At 33.1% G+C, this 15904-nt stretch overlaps 1 protein-coding gene across 4 annotated transcripts in view; it reads right to left on the minus strand.

Annotated features, from left to right (window-relative positions):
• The window catches only part of LOC137817585 (myosin-15), a 42938-nt gene extending 29705 nt beyond the window's left edge, over positions 1-13233 (minus strand). Inside the window, exons 1-17 of one of the 4 annotated variants that reach the window (XM_090298631.1) lie at positions 12808-13233; positions 12586-12732; positions 11576-11721; positions 11319-11475; positions 11148-11206; positions 6119-6275; positions 5802-5951; positions 5547-5683; positions 4280-4426; positions 4092-4193; positions 2987-3044; positions 2763-2864; positions 2238-2275; positions 2026-2152; positions 1761-1934; positions 1479-1610; positions 1006-1115 (exon numbers count right to left, since the gene is read on the minus strand). In XM_090298631.1, the coding sequence (XP_090154757.1) occupies positions 1006-1115; positions 1479-1610; positions 1761-1934; positions 2026-2152; positions 2238-2275; positions 2763-2864; positions 2987-3044; positions 4092-4193; positions 4280-4426; positions 5547-5683; positions 5802-5951; positions 6119-6275; positions 11148-11206; positions 11319-11475; positions 11576-11721; positions 12586-12732; positions 12808-12927 (2063 nt within the window). In that variant the 5' untranslated portion in view covers positions 12928-13233. Of the gene's footprint in view, positions 1-1005; positions 1116-1478; positions 1611-1760; positions 1935-2025; positions 2153-2237; positions 2276-2762; positions 2865-2986; positions 3045-4091; positions 4194-4279; positions 4427-5546; positions 5684-5801; positions 5952-6118; positions 6276-7606; positions 7794-11147; positions 11207-11318; positions 11476-11575; positions 11722-12585; positions 12733-12807 lie in introns of those variants that run through there. The other 3 variants (XM_090298633.1, XM_090298642.1, XM_090298635.1) reach the window with 3 other exon arrangements.
• Positions 13234-15904: the final 2671 nt, after the last annotated feature.

Here is a 15904-nt window from a genome sequence, read left to right on the forward strand (position 1 = left end):
TTGACCAATAACCAGGTAAACTAGTCAAATTAGGACCAAATTTGAGAACCACAAGCAGTTTTTACATGAGTGGATCCAAGGCTCCCATTTCTCTCCCTCAAAATTGAGTAAAGGGGCTGTGTAGTTGTGTAGGGACTGAATTCTTCAAGGTCAAAAGTCTATTACCCAGAAAATATAATCACTACTGCTTTAAATCCTTGAGAATGCCACATAGCTGCTGGCCCTGAAAATGCTGTAGTGCGATAACCACTACTCTGATAATTTTATGTAGTTGTGTGAAGAAAGGAAAGAAGATAGAATATTCATTGTCAGAGTTCAAGAAAGCAAGCCTTTCTAGAATCATATCAGAACAGCAGCACTCTGTAGAAATAAGACACTCACCAAAGACTACCAAGCCACTCACTGGAGATACCAGATGCAGTCGCTGGAGAAAACAGAAAGTCACAGGAGAAGACACTGGAGGCAGATGCAACGATTGAGAAGAGGAGGAGCAAAACAAGGAGACTAGGAGAGGCTGGGTTGACACATTATAAGCCAAATATTTCATACGAGGATTAGATGAAAACTTGATAATATTTGCCTTTCTTTAGTTATTTAATTATTATCTTATCACTTTAAGAACTAATATTTTGTTGGTGAATTGCATGAACTTCTTTGAACTAATATTTTGTTGGTGAATTGTATGAACTTATTTATTTTAATATTGTGGAATTGATATCATGAATGTTTATCTTTTTTGTTGAATTTTTATGTGAAATAGACTCTTCCCAGTCAGGTTTATGGGTCAAGTTTACAAACCTCCCACGAGTCTACATAGACTCTCAAGTCTGATAACCTTGCTAACAATCTCATTTACACTAATGAGTACAAGTACTGCTACTACAAGCCCAACAAAATAAACTTCTTGACTTGTAGCTTTACTCGACTTTGAAAATCATGGAATACAAGTTATGGAGTCATTTAATACTTACGAGGTAATTGTGAAAATTAATTTAATGAACTCACCTTCCATCCATAAATTCAGGGGCTATCAACCCAAAACGATCCACAAACTCTGAGTAAGTTCTTCGAGTGGGATAACCAGCCAGACTTATCCGAACAGCCTCAAGGACACCCTAAATAAAATAGAGATATGCCAAAAATGACATTCTAATGGATACTAAATCTGGAAGATAAGCAAGTGAATCAAAGTCATCTTATTTCAAAAAAATTTAATCAACCCCACAATTTCTTTTACACATGCAGTTGGAAGTTAAAAAATGACAAACTTTTTATAAGTTATACCTTACCATCAATAACAACAAAAAACCCAATTATAAGTTATACACTATAGTGTATTGTTGTATGAAATTGGCCAAAAAAACAATTTTTCATAACATTGATTAGATAACACCCAAGATAACAGTTTACAAATAGACATGTTGGCAATCTGTATCTGTTTCAACAGCTTGAATTAAAGGAACGTCTAAAATACTAACCCCACAGCGTAACTGGTGTATGACACTTGCATTTTCAAATATTTGCGGTCGATTCAAAGAATTTGGTTTCACACATCGTATGTAGTGAGGCTCTGTTGAGTTTAGGGTCTCCATCAGTGCTTGAAGTTGTTGCTAACACAAACAAGAAACCCAGGTCCCCAAAAAAGATCAGATACATGAAATTGATTTTCAAATATATAAATTTAGTCTCCAAAACATGTTGGTCATATTATGCTCTCCCTAGCTCTAAAGAACATATTTAGAAGATGAAAATCTACACACCTTAAATCTGGCAGCTACTGAAGAAAACTTGTATGATGATCTTGAAGATTCTTCAGGTAGCAAAGGAAATAGACCAGAAACAAAAGGGCATTTTGAAGAAGATAAGAGATTGCAATGTTCTACTACAACATAATCACGATTTTTGTCTAAAAAGGTATCTGTATGATACGTGACCTACATAAAAATAGTGGAAGATCTCCTTAAACATTGTAATATGTCACAACATGTGTCTGAATCAGGAGAAAGTCCAGTAACACGTACTCACCTTTCCAGCATAATGAGAAACAGTAAAATCTGTTTGTGAAAACTTTTCCTTTCCCAACCTAGGATGAGATCGGAAATGCTGAAACAACTTGGTTGAGAATGTTTCAGGAGTTGATTTTGGAAACATACTGCAATAAGAAGGAATTCAGGATGAAGTCTGAATTTACAATAAATGAATATACACCGATTCATATTGAAGAACTCAAACTGTACCAAGCTTCATCCAACAGAGCAATGATACCAATGGGTTTCTGCAAAAGAATGCAATAATGAATCCATAAGAAACTGAAAATAAAGGCATACATATTAATTGAAATCAAGACAATGCAATGTAATCATCAATAACATGTATGCATTAACATTGCACCACCACATGAAACTATATCACCTTATTTTAAAATAATCATGATTATCTGTACCCTATATAAGGTAGTCTTTGAGAATTTATTTGTTAAAAAATGTTGAGACCCAAACATGAGACCTAGAGAGCATAGGATCAGACAAAATGGTTTTTTGACAAATTTCTGAATAGCTGAATAGCATCCATCCTAATATAGATCTTCTTACAATTTCCATCTCTAACCTCATGTACTTCATAATTTCTCATATACCATTATTTCTGACCTCTATGTATGAAAATGCAAAATAATGCTACACAGCAATGTCAATACATAGACTAAAGAATTATTTGCACCTAAAAAGACAATAAAAATATTAAAAGAACAAAAAAATACAAACCTTTTCAATTAACTCTAAAACATCTTGGTTATCTACAAATTCAATGTAACTCCAGTTAATTTCTTCTTTGCCATACTCCTCCTGTTCCATCTTGAATACATGCTGGAAATAATGACAAGACAGTAAGCAAAAGGAGAAAAAAAAACAACAAAATTCAAATTAAGAAAATGAAATATTTGATAAGCTTAGTGAATGCAATTTAAAATACAATGATATATGGATACCTCATTAAAATGTTGCTGAAGCTTTTCATTTGCAAAATTGATGCAAAATTGCTCAAAACTGTTGGAGGTGAATTTTATTTAGATGAGCAAAACAATCATATAGAAAAGGTCAGTAAATCAACAAACAACTGCAGCAAGCAAATAAAAAACAAACAATGTGAATACAAAGAAAAACAATCTGTGCGTAATTCCTTTTGGTGTGGACAATCCATGCATGATACTAATGAAAGTCTGAGCAAAAAGCATTTTCCTGCTAGTGAAAGTACAAAACAGGTCTTGGATACATGAAAAACCTAAGAAAAGTGACTAGCATTCAGAAGAATGATCCAGAAAGTAACAAACACAGTGAACCTACTCAGTTCTACTCTCCATAATGTAGTTAGTTATTCTGTATATACACAATTGTAATACGTATTCAGAGTTGTTGGCTATTGCTAACAGCTATCTCGTGTAACATTTTCAGCAAAGGCAGTTAGCTATCTCTTGTGTTGTAAGTAGTTAGCTAAATATTTGTGCAAACTTCTCCTTTCAAATGCATACCATTCAGTTTGTTAAACAGTTCTCTGTTGTTTTGTTCATCTAACATAACATAGTATCTAGAGCCATTTTTTCGGCGCCACTTCCTCTTCCCAGATTTTGGGTTCTGTTTGCACTGTTCTCAATGGCTACGGTGTCGCACTCCTTTCCAACTTCCATTGCTGAGAAGCTGGATGATTCAAACTATCTCCTTTGGAGGCAATATGGTGGACCTGGTCATTAAAGCACATAAGATACAGCAATTTGTGCTTAATCCCGTCGTTCAACAGCATTTTCTCCCAAAAGAGGATCGCATAATTGATTGTCTTAATCCTGAATATAATGCATGGGAAGTTCATGATCAACTGTTACTTGTTTGGCTTCAATCTACTCTTTCTAAATCGGTTCTCTATCGTGTTCTCTGATAGACTCACTCCTATGAAGTTTGGGAGAAATTTCACGACTATATTAGTCTTCAAACTGAGTCATTTCTCTCCTGTTCTGTTTGTCTAACACTCCACAATCCATGTATACACACAAAAGGGGAAAAGAACTCCTATAAATGACAAACAATCGGAAGACAAAATACCTGTTATCCTTAAAGCACTCAAAACCATAAATATCCAAAACTCCAATCTGTATCTTGGAATTGATGTCTTGCCCAACAGACATATTGATCTTATCAACAAGCCTGTTAAAACACCATAAAAAAAGAATGTCATCGGAAACAATGCATTAAAAAACTACATCCCAATTTTGCATTCACCACATGTATACCAATCAAATAAACGGGCATAAACAGTTTTCGCCAAAGCATCACGGCCAGCAACAGCAGCATTGCAATCAAGGACCTTGATGATACTTCCTTCACGAGTTTGTATTGAACGAGTACACAATGTTGCCAGCAGTAGGTCTACATCACACCTATTAAAAGAAAAACAGAAATATATAGAGAAATGAAAACTTTGTATTTTTTATCAAAAGATGGAAGTGTTAAAGTATCACTGTTATTTGGCATCTCAACTATGTTGGCACTCCAACTTTTTTTTTTTTTTAACCCTAAACCCCAAGTGATTACAGATAGTTTGTAAAAGTGATGAGCTCTTGTCTATACAACGACTATTTACAGACTACAGAAGCTCATCTAACTGACAGAATCAGACATAACACCCAGACAGTGAGAGCTGTAACTAACTGACCAACAGAAATCAACTGATAATGACAACTGTAACAAACTAATAATAGAATACAACGGGTAAGTTGTTATTCGCTCACAACACCAAGCAAAGTGAAAAAAATTAAGCCATTCAGTTAACAAATGAAAAAAATATATATAATATTGAACCAGTTTATTTATGTAAGAAGTAAATAAGAACTGTTTATTTAAGTATGCAGAAAACTGCTTTTTTAAAAGATTAGACAAACACACAAAACAAGCAGAAATCTGTTTTTTATTAAATAATCACTTATTTAAAAAAAAAAAACACAAACAAACCAGCCCATTATTTGGCATGACAGCGGACAGTGAAAGCTATCAGCTAACTGACTTACAGAAATCAACTGGTAATGACAGCTCTAACGAATTAACAGAATACAACAGATAAAGGAGTTACTCACTCTCAGCCATAACACCTAGCAAATTAAAAAAAATTAAGCTATTCAGTTAGAAATGGAAAAAAAATTCTATAAATTATGACCATAATACATCTTAAAAGAGAAACAACAATCATCCAATTCATTTGGTATTCCTGTCGATACTACACAGATCAATAGCATAGACTGTTGATAGATAAACTCTACTTTTTCCTATACAAAATTTTTCCATTAACTTTTTGTCCTACCGTACTTCAGTTGCATAAATTGCCTATATACTTGACACGGTCATACTACCAGAAATTAATAAATCAGCATCATAAAATGTTTGCATATTTAAAACTTGTGCATTTGAGTTTTGAGCGCAAATGCTTGAATCAAATAAATTCAACCTAGTTATGACTCATTTAATGACAACAAGATTAAAATTAACAAAATATAAACCACCTACATGAAAAGATCAGCAGCCATCTGTAAATGAAATCTTGATTTGTCATTTTTTACTGCCGATGAGTCATGCTCTTTTCCAGGAGAAAATTCAATGTTGCCCACATGTAAAATTGCAGCTAACACACGAAATATGGATTCCTGATAATAGGAAGAAGGGATGATTATTAGAAAAGGGCTAGTCATCAATAAAACTGTCCATTGAACCACAAAAGCATGCAATGAAGCAAGAAATGCACTGAAGGAAACAATATTACACCTGATCTGCGTGACTAATGCCAACAATATCCATTGCCCTCCTTGTCTTCAGGTATTCTTCTGAGTTGCGTACACCATCTAATTCATAGACTTTACTTTGATTTAGATAGTGGAAGTGACTCGGATGTCCTAACTTGTACTTCTCTGCATCCTAAAATGAGGCATCCCAATTACAAACTATAACACTTAATGGTCTGAACATGATATTATCAAAATCATAGCCTGCACATGCACAATGCAAACTATCGCACATGCTTCATTACTAAACCCACTCCAACCCAACAGCAAAATATAATAGGCCTCAAAGAAATTAAATACCCTTTCAAATGAACACAACTGATAAAAGCAGTGATAATTTCTCTCGGGATCCGTTATCTGCACAACTCGTGATCTTTCCAGTAAGTAAGTTCTAATTGCAGCACCAGATATTCTACCATTTGAATCAAACTGAATTTCAACAAACTTCCCAAAACGACTGCAACCAAATAACATAGAGATAATGAGAGGCTATGAGCAATAATATATATGGAAGAGTACATTACAAATTCCACTCCTTGACTATAAATATGTTTAGCACAAAAACATAAAATCATGTCAAAACAACCCAAAATGATAGTCCACTAAATACGTTTGTATTCAAAAGTCTATTTCATTGTTATGAAGCTCAACCACTCCTTTTAGCATTCCCATATCAAATCCTCTCCAACAGTTGTATAACATGTGCAAAACAATTTTAAAATTTTTTATTAACTTGGATATTTAACCTGACACTTCCAGATGGCTGAGACACTTAGCCAACATCTCAAAATGAATGGACATTTCAAAACACTAGTATTATAAATATAAATAAATATATTCATATTTCTTTAAGAATTAAGAAAAAGCAAATTAAAAATAATATAAAACGTTAAAAAATGGAGTCCCTCGATTTTTTTTAACGTCAGACTCAATATGATAGAAAAAACTACAATACTAAGAAAACTATTTCAAGATAGGTGAACATAACTTTATTCAAAGTATATAATTCATATTTTTTGGGGTTCTTTTCTTCACAAAAAACATACAAAGTGCTTATATTGTAAGTTGGGGAGATCCCATCAGTAATTGGTGCTGGCATAAGGACGAGGACACCAACACTGATAAATATATACAGGATTCAGAAGCAGTGTTATCAATGGCATGCTATGGCAGTGAGACAAAAATCATCCATTCACGTATGGAGGATGGCATGTCAGCCTATGGCATACAAACTAAAAATTAGATTCACCCACACAAAAAAACAGAAATGAATAAAAAACTAAAAATACTAACCAAATATGGATTAATCCAAAGAAAACACATCATGTCTCATAAGAAAAATGTCATAAACTACTAAACACTCAATTTCATAAAGTTCACGAGTTCAAAAGAATTAAAAACCCGAATGAAAAGCAGCAAATCAATCAAAAATAGGAATAAACAGAATAAAAAATAATTTAAAAAATTAGAAGAAAATAGAACTGAAAAAAGTTGGAAATCTAAATATTAAATACAAATAGAAAAATTAAAATTCATCATAAATATTAGAAAGCTATAAATTTTAAAAAAAATAATTACAAAAACAGAATTGATAATGATAATTAAAGAAAACAAAAAATAATAATAGAGCAGAAAAATAACTAACAAAATTAAAGAAAACCAAAAGTAATAATTAAGAAGTAAAAAAATAACTTTAGAAAACCAAATAGGAAACAAAAAAACAAAAAAGGCAGACAATTTTGTTGAACAGATAAAGTAGGACAGAGGTTCTAGAAGGTTGGAAATCACCAGAGTGTGGGAGGTTGGATATCATGACTCATGAAGGAGTAGTGTAGCGTGACTTTCTGCTTGTTTTAGGGTTTTAAACTCTTTCCCGGGCCACATGGCCTAATTCCTTCGGTCTAGTTTTTTGCCATTTGTTGAAAACCATGACCCGCATTCCTCATGTTACCGACATAGCCACCATTAAATAATACTGCAGAGAGGAGGATCTTCTTCAATATAATAATGAGGCAGCTCTGGTGAATGATACTGAATAGGAATAGGATGGAGGGGTAAAGACTTGGACACACTCAAAAGATAATGAATCGTAGACAAAGAAACATCACCAAAACATTAGATAATGATGAAGAGTCAACAGCATTTATGACCCCTTTGATATATAGTATAAACTAGGAAAACTCATTCATGAGTGCAGGCTGAAAGTAAGCAAAGCCAAGGACTAGATTATGGATAAACATAGACCCAAAGATATGAAGGGGTAAAAAAAGAAAACATTGACTGAACAAGATTGAATGCAGTATTTGGTTGACAAGAACATGAGGGAGCGAACCCACTTGATAAGATAACATGACATGAGTACTATTAGGAACTGGAATTTAAGTTCCACTTAACCTTACAAAATCAGCTTATAAGGTAAGATTTGTTCCAATTTATATAATATAATTTGACATTATCCTATGAACCCCCACATATCGAGATCTAACAGTGGTCTGATAGGTGACAGGATACGCCTAAGAAACATCGTTAGGATAGGTTTTGATGTCATATTAAGAAATTGAATTTAAGCCTATTAAGAAGTGGATTTAAGTCTAACTCAACTTTATAAAAACAGCTCATAAGGAGAAGTTTGCACTCACTTATATACTATGAAATGTCTTTATCTCTAGTCGATGTAGAATCTCCAAAAAAGCCTAACTATCCTCAAAAAATCGGCTTTTAACGTAAGGTTTGCTCCAATTTATATATTGTACATTGGCCTTCTCTTTAGTCGATGTGGAATTCCCTATGCACCTCTCATGCCGAGAACTAGACATCTCTAGCATAGGACTAGATATTTGTGAACCCAATAGTGGGTGACACTAGTAAGTGAGTGTAAGCATAATTCAACCTCACAAAATTAGTTTATAAGATAATGTTTGTTACAATTTATATATTAATTTGATCTTATCTCTAGTCAATATGGGATCTTCAACGCACTCCCATCACATGAGAAATAGACATCTCAAGCATAGGACTATATATTTGTGGGTAGTTTGATGGCAACCCAATAGAGGTGGGTGACACGATATGCCCAACAAAACGCACTAAGATAGGTTTTGATACCATCTCAACTCTAGAAAGAATAATATATTTCTATGGTATTTCAATAATGTGGTCATTGAACCCATAAATACATGAGTGTCTTGGTTATTTTAGGAAATATATAGAGCTAATTCTAAGGAAACAAATCCCTATAATTATGGGATTGTTTTTAAATGCATAACCCTAGTATTAATAGCAAGATACACCTATAATAAAGAATAAAATTACAACAAGGATAAAATAAAAAACTTCCTAAAATACATAATGAGTAGCATGGTTTTGACAAGTTCAAACCCCAGAACTAAAGACAAAAACTACCATGAAGTATGAGAGTTGAGTGATTTCAACAAATGTTGTCAAAAGAACTGTTATGGTGACGTCATACCAGTATGGCATGGATGTTTTGCCTTTCATTGCCATATGCTATTTGAAGCTTTTTGGCATTGTTTATCACAATGCCTACCATGCCCACTGCATTTTACCGCACCCATTGCAGAAATTCACAGGGTTTTATGTTTTGTTTTAAATAATTCGATTTAGGGTTATATCTTGACCCATTTCAAAAAAATTATTTAGAACTCCCTTTATAAGAATATTCAAAGTTTCCTATCTGTCATAACTCTAGTAAACCTTGAAAAAGAGAAGAAACCTAGAATTTATACTTTCCTCTCACCAGCAAACCACTGAAGCTGCTGCCAAGCAACTTCAACGAGACTTCTCCAGCCACCACCCACACCAGAAATCTTAACCATCTCTTGTTTAATTATTTCTTTATTTTCCTTGCTAGTCTTTGTTCATGATTTCTTAAGATTTCTTCTTCTCCATCTCTTGTTCTCCTTTTTTTTCTCTATATTAATCCTCTATGTTGCTATACTTGTTATTCATCTGTTGAATATTTACATGAGCTCTTTTTTAAAAACTTCAAAATTATCGTTCTCTTTTTAAAAAAAAAACTATTCTTATAGTTATATCTTTTTGTAGGTCTTTTTCTGAACTGTTAAGTTTATCACTTTATATGATGAGATTATGAAACTTCAATGAATGTTATGACATTGTTCATTGGAGATTTGTGATATTTTCTTCAATTTTAGTTTATGATAGTTGTTGCTATATATTTACGTTATTTTTAATTTATTTTTTTATGTTTTTGAATATATACCTTTTTGTCCACTATGGCTTCTGCCATAGGCCTCCACGACATATGTATATGATGAATTTTTTACACAATTTTTGACTCATCACCAAAGGCCATTATCTTCTATTCAACCTCAATTACAATAAGGTGTGTCTTTTTATGAGTTTTAACATAACGCATCCATCCAATTGATAAGATAACATGTGTCTTTTCATTTGCATTGGTTCCAATACCACAAAATAAAAATATTGTGTTTCTTTACATTAAATTGTACAAGACTACCAGTTGTTAGAAATCTTACATCGACTAGAAATAAGATTAAATTATAATATATATACAAGTGGGATACAATTTTCACCTTACAAGTTAGTTTTGTGAAGTTGAGATAGACATTGGAGTTGTGGTCACCGCTATTGGGCTCCTACCATCCATAATCATTAATCCCACGCTCGAGATGTTCATTTCTCGACGTGAGAGGATGTGTTGGACATCCAGCATCGACCAAGAATAAAGTTAAAAGTATAATATATAACTGAAGTGCAATCCTCACCTTACAAACAGGTTTTGTGAGATTAATTAGGAATAAACTCACTTATTAAGACAAGTTATTGGTCCCCATTATATAATACACCCAATACACCAGTGCATGTTGGATTTAACTTGATTTAGAGAAATAATCACTTTTCATAAAGGAGTTCTGAAAACAACAATTATTTCCAGGAAAATAATTTTCCCCAAACAAACACTCAAATGAATAAAACCTAATGAAATCCCATTAAAAAACAAATCTGCCAATCAACCTAAGAGCTACATAAAGAAGAAAAAAATACAAACAAAGAATCCCTCTCAAAACACTCCCCACTTGATGGGATACTAATTAAAAAATGTCACATATTGAACATGTTTTCTTCAACAATTTGTTTCCATAAAATTTCACCCTAGCTAAGGATGCTATAGGGATATACTATTCGTGAGCCAAATCCTAAAATTCCACACACTAAACCAGTCTTATTTGTTAAACAAACTAGAATATTGCCTAGGATTAAAAGAAGATAAAATGCAAGTAGAGTAGAAAAAAATTATAAACACAAAAGAGAGAACCAAATTCACCTTGAATTGTCATTCCTAACAGTCCTTGCATTACCAAATGCCTCTAAAAGTGGATTGGACTGAATCATGTAATAGAGAAATTAGCATCCCACATTGATTTTAAATAGCAAATGAAACTTAGAAATAAATTATCTCTGAATTCATGATTGATTGAGTTCAATAATTGTTTACTTCAAGAACTTGTTGTTCAACTGTTCTATCATCACCAGCAGCACGTCCACCAACAAAGGTAAGATACTGCATGATCAATTTTGTTGTCTCAGTTTTTCCAGCACCACTTTCGCCGCTGACCAAGATAGACTGACTTTTACCTTCATTCATCATTGCTCTAAATCATGACCAACAAAATCTCACAAATTTACAACATAAAATGGCAAGTAGCAAATAGTGTAAAAATTGAAAATATAACACACTAAATGTGCACTCACCTGTAAGATGCATCAGCGACAGCAAAAACATGTGGACTAAGCTCACCCAGTGGAATTCCCTTATATTCGTCCATCATATGAGAATCATACAAATGTGGAAGCTTTGTGAACGGATTAACGGCTATTAAAATGCTCCCTGTATATGTCTAGCAAAGAAAAGAGTGACAGGAAAAAAAAGCATAAAATGACAGTTCACACAAACAAATCAAAATGGTTCAGTTAATATTAGCAACTGCGAATGCATTAAAATCAAAAAAGTTCAGTCACTGAAATCCCAAAAAGGACAACTGAAGTTTCAAAACCTGCGGTTTATTTAAATTAGTTAATAGATTTGAATTTGATTATTCTAGTACGTGATCAATAAACAAAAGCAATAATTTAATATAAAAAAATACCAAAAAAGTATATACTATGGGTATGTTTATATATACTTCTTATTCTTTGGCAATAAGAATATTTTTAATACAATTCTACACTACTCAGTAATCAGTTTCTCGACCAGAATTTCTAATAAATTTTGAAAATTGTTCCCAAAACAAGTATATTAAAAACAAAAAAGTTTGGAGATGTTTTATCGTTCCATTCTTCTTCTGTTTTGCAGTCCTAGTTCAAGGGTGTGAATCATCTGGGGCGGATTTGGTGAGGGTGACACCTAATCCAGAGGTGGGTTGTGCTGTGCTTGGATTTGCAAATATTTAGTCACAAATTCACAGTGTTGTTTTGTTTAAATTATAGTAGAATTGAACCGTTGAATACGATTGAGATATATATTTAATTAACCTCAGTTACGTGTTTTACATTCAAACACACGTCAAGTTGCCTGGAATTGATTTTACTTGTTATCCAAACAAGCAAGTAACCATACTCGAAAAATTAAAAGCTGCTAAAATCTAAAACAATACTTCCGTATGAGTACATTTTCCAACAATAAAAATATCTATCAGTCAAAGCCTAAACCTCTAGTCAACGGGAATTCAGCATCTACCAACTATCCAAAATCAAACACTCACATAGATATCATTGAGCTCGTATCTTCTTCGAAGATTGAACAACACTCCCGGCTCGTTCAAGTACGCCAACCGCGTCATGTCTTCGAATCCACCATGCTCCTCTTCATCAGCGTCCCGCGGGAACAGTTTCTCCTTAGAAGCAAACAACTGCACAAAAAACCTCCTCAAATTACCAAAATCACCACCGAATACAAATTCGCAACATCGTGTGAACTCGCTCACCTTCTTGCCGGAATCAGTTAGCAGCAGAATCTTGTTACCGTCGGAATCGAGCACTTCAGCTGGCAGCCAAGCAGAATCCCGGTCCTCGACCCAAACCTTGGAGCCGTGGAGCAGATTCATGGCGGCGGTCACCGCGAATTGCGAAAGGAAGAGCAAATTCAAAACCCTAGAAGCAGAGAGACATGCAAAGAAGAAGATAGGGCGAGAGAGACGCAAGAGGTAAAAATGTCGAGTTCCCGCTCGAAGAAGAGTGGAGGCTATTGAAGTCAAAAATCAAAAATGGCAAAACGGCAGATTTGTATTTATATAGCGGTAGGTACGACACGTCATCCAGTGTGCATTGGCGTGAGAGAGTTCGTTTTAGACTTTTCACTCACCTTGCCTGTCTCTAACATTACAGTTCAAAATTTGTTGCAGTCGCATTCCAAGCCGAGATTTCAAAAAGGGAAAAACTTAACACAAATGGTAATAATAATTAATTACAGTTTAAATTTCATACATGTGTTACTAAACGTTTTCGAAAACATTATGTACAATATTTTTACGTCTAATATTTTGTAAAATTGGTAAAAAAAAAAAATTAAAACATTAATTATAACACTAAAAAAACATTTTTAAAATGAGAAAGCATAGCATTAAAACTTTTAAAATATAATATACTAAAATATATAAAAACATCGAAATTATAAGTACATTTAACCGTATTTAAAATATGTAATTTTAAAATAACGACTTATTTAAAAAGTGAATAGGACTTAATTATTAAAAGATATAGCATTCTTGTTTTTCAAATATGCAATTACACAAGCTTAAAATTAGTATTTTTGAAATAAATAGCTTTTAAAAAATATTTATTTAAATAACACTTAAAATATATATTTATTTATATTTTTAAAATAGACAAATTAGATAAACATATAAAATAATAATATTCTCATTGTATACAATAAACTTATGAATTTGAGAGTTTATCTTTTCTAATTTGGTTTTTTATAAATTAAAGTAAATTCATGAAGTTTTATATAAATGACTACATTTTTTTTTCATTTTACAGGAGAAAATAAATAGTTAAAGATTTTCACCAATTAATATATATATATATATATATATTATAAGATGTAATCCTTATTTTATAACCATATTTTATGAGGTTGAGTAAAGAATAAATTGATTTACTAAAATATTATTAAAGTTATTTAGAGTTTATCATACTCAAGTTTTTTTAACTATATTTTTTTATCACCTATAAATATATTTTTTTATCGGCAAATAATGAAATTAAATTAAGAGGGATATAAAAGGGGTATCCCAACCCTTTTACATAAACCAAACCACATTAGGAATCTCCAAGAATAAAGAAATGAACAAACACCCCAGAAGCAATAGATAGATAATGTTTGCTGCATAAGTTAGACATCTTATTCCAACTAGCACCGTGCTCGTATTGGAATGTTATAAGCATTGCAAACTGCAACTACAAAACCATCAAAAAACACCAAAATATTGGTTATCTCCACCGCCTCATTGACATTCCTTCTACCCAGCTTGCAATGGCACAATTGTAGCACTTGTCACAAAATCAATCACTTCAATGCAGCATCTTCCATTTGCTCCTTTTAAGCTCACTTTTATCAGAAACCAACTTCCTACTTGTCAGGGTCCATCTCGCACTTAGAATGGTTGGAGTTTACACCTTCGACTTACATCCCCCAACATGTCTAAATCACCACAACCTCTACTGCAAGCATCCACATGTGAGGCCACTAGTTGATCAGCAAACACACTTAGGGATTTCCACAACAACCAAAACACCACATAAAAAACACAGTTTTTGTTTCCTTCATAAAGAACCCTGAACCAGCATACACCCTGCCTCTATTGGTTTGTTATAAGACACATCAAAACAGAATCCTCCATCATGTCCTTAACATTCATTTTGACTCCCTTGCATACAGGCACATATGTCCTTTCCATCTTGCACCGGCTGCAGGCCGTGACAAACCCACCAACACCTCCAACCAACTATAAATCCAGTAAAGGTCGTAGTCTTAAAACTCTTGACATCTGGGAGTCCTAATTATAAATTCTAATGCAAAGCATTGGATTAAGAATCCAATCTACGAAAGAATAAGTAAAGGAATGCACCTTGTGCTTCATCCAAAGCCAAGATTTGAGTTGAGCCTTCTGAAACACCTCCTCTGCATCTACTAGCCCTTTTTTTGAATACAATCAGGTTCCTTTGGTCCCAGATACACCTAATAACAGATGCCCAAACACCTTTCCATACCAGGTTTTGCTTCTTGCTAGCATTGCTCAGATAAAAACTCATAAAGTGCAGATTTAAATCATTATGTTGAACAGAAGAGATACCTATCCATTTGAAGCACAAGGACCAATACCCATTGTGCATATTTACACTCCAAGAATATATGTTGACAAGACTCCTCCTTAAGCTGACATATTGCACATAGCGTAGATTCCATCATCACCCCTCTCCTACTCAAACTCACCTTGTTGAGATTCTATCCAGCAGCACTCTCCAAGCTGTCACGATCACATTTGGGAATGCCTTAGTCTTCCAAAGGAGATCACCTATAAATATATGATCACATGTTTGAGATGTTTATTAATTGGTGTGAGGGGCATCGAAGATTTCATGTCGACTAGGAATAAGGTCAAATTATAATATATATATATATATATATATATAAGTGTGGTGCAATTATTAGCTTCTAAACTGGTTTTATGAGATTAAGTTTAACATAAACTCACTTACTAAGATAAATACTACCATGTTTTGCAAATATTACTCTCTTGGTTTTATTGTTACTTAAATTTATGTTTTGTAAATTTAAATTTATTTATATTCCAATGCTATTAACTAACATCTTTGCAAGAAATTTGTGTTTATGTATAATGAGTTTGAAATTAGCATGATTAGAAAACTTAAATTCCTCCTGGATTTATAGATAAACCAAATAGATGGTGTCATATACACACAACAAATGAAGTATGCCAATGATCTTTTATAGAATATATATATAGGGTTAAATGACGCTAAGAAGATGAAGACATCAATGCATCCAACCTCAACTCT

This window comes from Phaseolus vulgaris, chromosome 1 (assembly GCF_051622355.1).
Source record: "Phaseolus vulgaris cultivar YP4 chromosome 1, ASM5162235v1, whole genome shotgun sequence".
In the NCBI taxonomy this organism is placed as follows: Eukaryota; Viridiplantae; Streptophyta; class Magnoliopsida; order Fabales; family Fabaceae; genus Phaseolus; species Phaseolus vulgaris.